This window comes from Cucurbita pepo, chromosome LG02 (genome assembly GCF_002806865.2).
Source record: "Cucurbita pepo subsp. pepo cultivar mu-cu-16 chromosome LG02, ASM280686v2, whole genome shotgun sequence".
NCBI lineage: Eukaryota > Viridiplantae > Streptophyta > Magnoliopsida > Cucurbitales > Cucurbitaceae > Cucurbita > Cucurbita pepo.
Window position 1 is genome coordinate 10,344,539 of NC_036639.1, and position 7,241 is coordinate 10,351,779.

At 34.5% G+C, this 7,241-nt stretch overlaps 1 protein-coding gene across 2 annotated transcripts; it reads right to left on the reverse strand.

Annotated features, from left to right (window-relative positions):
• Positions 1 to 203: 203 nt before the first annotated feature.
• On the reverse strand, positions 204 to 5,658 carry LOC111789228. 2 transcript variants are annotated; one of them, XR_002814298.1, is made up of 8 exons: positions 5,238 to 5,658; positions 5,003 to 5,163; positions 4,697 to 4,908; positions 4,076 to 4,330; positions 3,895 to 3,981; positions 2,030 to 2,202; positions 522 to 757; positions 204 to 446 (listed from the first exon to the last, which is right to left on the reverse strand). XR_002814298.1 is itself a non-coding variant. In XM_023669927.1 (7 exons), exons 1-7 carry the CDS (start codon positions 5,609 to 5,611, stop codon positions 646 to 648), a joined length of 1,374 nt encoding a protein of 457 aa, XP_023525695.1. In that variant the 5' UTR covers positions 5,612 to 5,658; the 3' UTR covers positions 454 to 645. The 2 variants fall into 2 exon arrangements, 1 of the variants encoding a protein (XP_023525695.1); XM_023669927.1 differs by lacking the exon at positions 204 to 446 and having other exon boundaries at positions 454 to 757.
• Positions 5,659 to 7,241: the final 1,583 nt, after the last annotated feature.

Genomic DNA, 7,241 nt, shown 5'->3' on the forward strand with positions numbered 1-7,241 from the left:
NCATTATCATATAACATAAAAGTAAACAATCGATAAGTTCTAAATCAAAATAAAATAAACTTCAAAATTTTAAAAATAAAATAAATATTTAGAAAGTTTAGAGATCAAAATAGAATATAGTCTAATACATTCACGCCATCGTTAAAATACAATATATAAGATACTCTAACCATACTATATATAAGTACTAAAGAGTATGGACGTGGCCTGCAAAACTAACGGCCTAAATTGGGCATCTCAAGTTCTTCCTTAAAAGATAACACCTTATTGAAGAATGTATTTAGAATATATATTAATGAAAGAACACACAAGATGATAAGTGTAGCCCAAGTAGGCAATAAAAATTGTGCCGTAGAAAAGGTTACTTCTCCGATGTGCGTGCGCTAAACTTACAAATACAAACACTCGACTCGGTATTTTAGGCCAGAATGCCCTATGATATGTCGNGTGCGTGCGCTAAACTTACAAATACAAACACTCGACTCGGTATCTTAGGCCAGAATGCCCTATGATATGTCGCACATCTTGTGAGGGTTAGGGATATCTAATTCCAAGTGAAGAAATATGCATGAGTTCTAAGCGATGGTACCGTGTCCAGTCGATGTGAACAGGCAAGGAGGACACTTAGCCCCATTGGTGTCATTGTCACCGCATCAATGGTACCAACCACCGCATTTCTGCTCCATTTCCATTTGACAAATAGTATACCTTTTTCCAGGCATCTTCTGAGAAGGCTTCGCGGCGTATCAGTCTTTGTCTGTCAAGCAAAATGATCAACAACTAACTGAGCAATGCATTCTACAGTTCGTTTTACGAATCGAATCACAAACTTGGGTAACAATCTCAAAGCACCCCACACAGCAACATTCATATAAACGACCAAGCAGGTATACCTTTGCAACTGAAGATTGCAAACTACATTGCGATGAGTGACATTCATGTTACAGTTCAAGAATTTCAATAAAAAGAAATAAAGAAAAAAACAATCCCCTCAAAAGTACTGAATGTTGTTCATAGGAAAAGACTCACATAAAAGATCAGACTGTACTTAACCAGACGTCAATTACTATGACCTTTTACAGTTAAAAGAGGTCCTGTCATGGAAAGTACCTACCTACCTATTCAATTGGCCAATGAAACTCTCATCTGAAACAACAGAATCTCCAAAGGATTGATAGAACTCTTGATAGTTTTAAGACAGTAGCTTTTCTTTCTTCTAGGAGCATTTCATACTCTTCCTTTTCAAACTATTCGCAAAGCACCACATATTGTAGTAAAGGATCATTATACTTCCCTTGACTTCACTCCCTTGTATACTTCAGTTTTTCACTGAAGTAATTTTGTTTCTAATATTATAAGCTGTTATCCCGACCACTGCAACAAATTAGTATTATGACTTCTGAATTTGCGACACAAGTTTCTGAAGAAAAATTAGTTATACTTAGATTTTCTGGAGGCTGGTTTTATCTCTAGAAGAAAATTAATAGACATATGATGCCGAAAGGATGTCCTACCCACCAGCATACCGATACAAAACATGATCACTTGTTTCTTCCATTGTTCTCTTACAAGGAAGTGTACTAGAGAAATTTTGGACGGTTTTAACCTGTAATAGGTTGCTTTCAACTCAACGAGTCTACAGGACTCTCCTAAGTAGGTTGTGGTCCCCCTAATAAACAAGCCTAGTTCATCAGGTATTGTTAAGTCAAGTACTGCATTTATATCTTATAAAATTACAGAACTTCAAAAGAAATTTTTTTTTACGATATAAATCAAGAGATGGGAGTTGGCAATGCCATCCAACAGCTAACTCTTTCTGCAACTTACTATCGCCTCTATAAGATTCGATGAGAGGAGCTTTTCGTTTCTAAATGCTCCGTCTCCTCTAATAGCCAAATAGGGGCTTATTCTAAATCCTTAACTAATCAAAGCTTTTGTAGGGATTCCTTTTTCTCTTCATGTAACATTCTTAATTTTCTTTTTTCAATGAAATCAGTGTCTTCTCAAAATAACAACAAAATAAGCATACCTGAGGTAATAGTGAAAAACAGAAGCTGCTTCATCAAGATTGTAGCGAGGGAAATTAACACGTGCACCTAAAGGAACATCTGGCAAGTCTTGACGCAACTTTCCAACAGCAGTTGAATGAGAGAAAGCACCAACCATCATGTCGTCATGCATCATAGACCTAAAAGCTTTTACCTGTGAAAAAAATTGTAATTCTTATCATTGATTGAGAAACAAAAAAACCAAGGCAGATAAGAATTTAAGAATCATTTCAAAATCATTATACAAGGTAAAAGCTTCAACATTCAACATTGTATCTAAAAGGCTCCTAAAGTTTCGATATTAGTTGTATCTAAAAGGCTCCTAAAGTTTCAATGTTATGTCTAATAGGTGCCCGAACTTTAAAAAGCATTTATAGGTACTTAAACTATTAATTTTGAGTCTAACAAGTTCTTGAAACTAATAAATATCTCAAGGATTAGATATCTATTAAATACAAAATTAGAAGTTAAAAGAGACTTAGAAACAACACTTGTGTTAAAACTTGTCTAACCTAAAATTTTGGACCTCCAACCATCTCAATCCAAAATTCTGAACTATTGGCATTGTAAAGGTACCTTCTTCTTTGGCTTTCTTTTTCATTTTTTCTTTTATGAATAAGCTTCACTTTTTCATTTGTAGCTAGGGTGAGTTGTGCCCAGCCAATAACATACTATTCACTAAATGAGTCATCAACATTCTATCTTTACTCCAGGATTCAGAATAATCTTTCTTTATATATAAATCCATGAGTGTTCGAGTCATCTTGTACCTTGACTAGTCTCACAAGTCAACTGCCCATCTATGAAGACATGAATTTATTGAGAACAAATAAAAGGAAAGCGTAGGAAACTCAATAGGATAATAAATATTAGCTCAATGGTCACCGTAGTTTGAAACTATTCCCTTTAAATATTTAATCACTTACATCAACCCTTGTTCGTCACTAGGTCAACTCATTTTACTCCATGATTCTAAATACTCCCAACTGCCTTGAACCCTTTTTAGCAATCTAAGACCTATTAGATTTCACATCAAATTGAATGGTAGGTTTCAAAAACTAATATAAATGATATATAGGAAAAAGAAAGGGATAAAAAAGAGAAAAATATGGAAGAAAAAAACAAGGCTGAAACCAAATGTGCAGTCATAACAAATAAATACTCCCAAAGAAACCTATCTAACAAAAAAGAGAAGAATAAATCCTAAGCCCAACTATTATATTTCTTCATTTGTATTCAGAAAAATTGTTAATTTAATCGTTCTTTCAACTTCAGTTTCATTTTTGGATCAAATCATTCCATTTGTTGTTTTTAAGTCCCCGAACATTGAACCAGAAAAATAAATGAGGGAAATGAGTTTTACCACAAAAATTACATTTTTTTAGGCAATGGAATCAAAACTATAAAAAGGCTACTGAAATGATGGAAGTATAAAGGCTAGCTAATTTAACTGTAGGTAACAGGGAAAAATGTTTAATTCCAACTAAACTAGAAGGCCATGGACCCGATAATCAAAATTTAAAAGTCTGAAGTTCCATGAGCAAGGAGTATATGCTGAACGCTGAAAATGCAGTCTACCTAAGATTTCCATGAAAAGATGTAAAAGAACATTTCACATTTAATGTATGCTCTCCCTTGTTTCAAGACAGGAGATAGGGACCAGTTCCAATGCGATGCTTAAACACACAAGGTAATTTTGGTGGAAGTAAAAGATGTTGAACCAAGAAAAAACACAAACACATACAAACTGAACAAGATATTCCAGGAACATCCAATGTATTGCAATGAATGTTAGCGAGTAGAAACAGAAAAGAAAAATCAATCCAAGCAAGTAGTTCGTACTAACCATTGCGAGTTCTCTAGCGTGTATTGGTCGAGTAGAACGAACGGTCACTGGTTCTTCAAATTCACTGAATGTAAACCAGTTGTTATACTGAACAAAAAGAAACAGCCACGAATAAGCAATCAAAGAAATGGAACTTGATCTTAGAAATCAAAGAAATGGAAGATGTAGTTTTGTGTCTCACTTGATCAATAGCAAAAAGCACAGGAATATCTTTCACAAGCGATAATTCTTTTCTTAAACGAACTACCACCCCAACAGCTGCATGAGTGTGCTTGATTCCAGTATCAATTAAGTCATATAAAGTTGAACCCTCAGGCATCATCATGGAATCAGCACCTTTCTTCATCCTGACACCAACACCCTCTCCCAATGGTATAGGATCAGATAATTGACATGGCAGTTGTCTTAAGCGGGTCTCATTGTATTTCAGAAAATCCTGGTCAAAACCAGTCCGCCAATGAAAAGTAAATATGTCAACTGTTTCAGCTTTACATATTATCCACAGTCCTCACTTGATCTCCAGAAAGCTAATCACAAAATAGTAAACACTATGCATGAAACATTTCGCAGTCAAATAAAGAATCATGATCATGAACATCATTTCCCTTGTCAAGATTCTCAATGGGGTGTGTAAGAATTAACATTTATCAATAGAATTAGAAAACAACCCCTTAAACTGGCATTCGATGCACATACGATGTTCGAGACCTGCATATTCATGACAAATGCACTAGAAGATCCTGAAAAACACACACACGCACACCATACTTCTAACTCTTAATTAGCAGGAAAAGGTCCTCACTCTCAGAACATCTTCAGCCTGAACGGGTGTATCCCAAAGTCCTGTTTCAGCGTTTTTATAGAAGAATCCTCCATGAGTCCACCGACGCCCACTAGGAACATAAAAAACTAGCCAACCTTCATCGCGAGCCCAGTGAACAAGCATGGCGAGTGCAATGCTCTTTCCACTATTGACCGGACCATCCAATACGATCTGTTTTCTAATATTTGAACCTGAATGTTTGAATTGAAATAGCAGCAAGAAAAAACATGAATACATTTGTTCGACCCCACCGCCAAAGAAAAGATAGTAGAAGAAAAGCAATACCAGCCGGCGACAACAATGAAGGATCAACCACACGCCTGAAATTGTCGCGAAGATCCAAAAAATTTTGCCGCACAAGCAGAGCACTTCGCATAGAATCCTCGAACTCCTTGACCATTCCCAAAGGCAAACCCTCAGGCAGTGCCTCATTTAGTCCTTCCATACTTCCATTTCGTAAAGAAACGAATAAATATTCCAATAAACATTCACTCATAAACAATGTAGAAAACATACGTACTTGAATTTGAAATAAGTGCCTGCATCCTTGCGAGTGAGCTGTGAGAGTGAAGATGCGGAGGTAAAGAGAGGGCGGCCATTTGGGCCAACGTCGAGTGAGTGATCATTTTCCTCGGCAGCAAGACGTCGGGATCGAGATTTATCATCAAAAAGCGCCGCATCTAAGTCGTCGGAAGCAGCAGCGGAGGCGGAGGGATCATCGGTGGCTTTGCCGTCGCCCTTGGACTTGCCCTTCTTGGGCGCCTTCTTAACGGCCGATTTGGTTGCCTTAGCTGAGTAATTTGAAGTAAAAGATAGGATCGGAGAGGGATTCCGATTGTACGGCTGGTGTCTAGAGGCTGCGGCGGCTGCTGCTCTGAGAATTGATCGCAACATTTTCCGCCAGTCGGAGATGGGGACGAACTTGAACGCGAGGTTTTGGGTTTTGCAACTATCGCTTATACGCCAAGCGGCGGCAGGGGTATAAGATGTCATTTTTCCATGTTTCAGGGGTATAATGGTACTTTTCCATTTGTGGAAGACCGCACCCCAATGAAATTGGGCCTTTTGTTGGACCATGTGGCCCAAAATGTAACGGCCCAATGATGGGTTGAGTAGTAGTTTAATTTGAGTGAAATTATTATTTTCATTTATTTTTCAAATTCTTTAAATTTACCTATTCTTTGGGTTTATATTAGAAATATTTATTTTACTTAAAATTTTATTTTTTAAATAAATAATAATTTTAATGTCATTGCAATCCACGTCATTCTTAAAAGATGCTAATGTGAAACATTCTTAAAAGATGCTAATGTGAAACCACGACCGTACAAGAAAACTGTCACACGTACGTACTATGTAGTGACGATTGTAGCTGCTTGTTTGTTGGTTAATCGCAATAAAGATTTTTTAAATAAATAATAATTTTAATGTCATTGAAATCCAGTCATTCTTAAAAGATGCTAATGTGAAACCACGACCGTACAAGAAAATTGTCACGCGTACGTACTGTGTAGTGACTATTGTAGCTGCTTGTTTGTCGGTTAATCGCAATAAAGATTTTTTAAATAAATAATAATTTTAATGTCATTGAAATCCACGTCATTCTTAAAAGATGCTAGTGTGAAACATTCTTAAGAGATGCTAATGTGAAACCACGACCGTACAAGAAAACTGTCACACGTACTATGTAGTGACTATTGTAGCTGTTTGTTTGTTGGTTAATCACAATAAAAATTTTGATGGGATCGACTAATTGTTCATGTATCTTTTATCTTTCGAAGCTCGAGCAAAATCTTGGATTCAAAAAATTAATATATATATATATTTTTTATTTTTTTTTTGGTGACGTGGAGCAAAATTAGTGGCATGTATAGTAGAATCAAATAAAAGATGACAAAAATATATTTAAAAAAATGCATTATTGCAAAAGTTGGCATGCACGAATTAATACATATTTACGTGCTTTAATTAAAATTTACTACACTAACCCATATAAAACAAATTAGTGATGTTTTTTTTTTTTTTAGTTAAATTATAATTTTTTTGTCAAAGTTTCGTATTTATTTATTTTATAAACTTTATAATCTAATTTTATGTCTAATAAAATCATAAATGTTCGATTTTGTGTCGAGTAATTCTATAAATTTATTAACATTTATAGACTAATTTTATAATTTTGACGGTTTTGAGACTAAATAATATAAATCATTTTGTTTGTACATAAATTGAAATAACAAAATATGATTTATAAATTAAATTCTAAAAGCCTAAATAATTTCGTTTACTAAAAATGGAATAAATTTTAAAAAAATATTTTTTTAATTAATTTTTAATTCAATAATGAACATAAAAAAAATACATAAATAAAATCATGTGTCTATTTTGGTAATTTCAGGTAAACCACAATAATTCTATTTGGATTTATCAAATACTTTGATCTATTATTATTTTTTATGTTTAAAATTGGAATTTACCAAATATCTTTTAACTATTTAAACAAAAAAAAAAAANATCCTTTTAAACA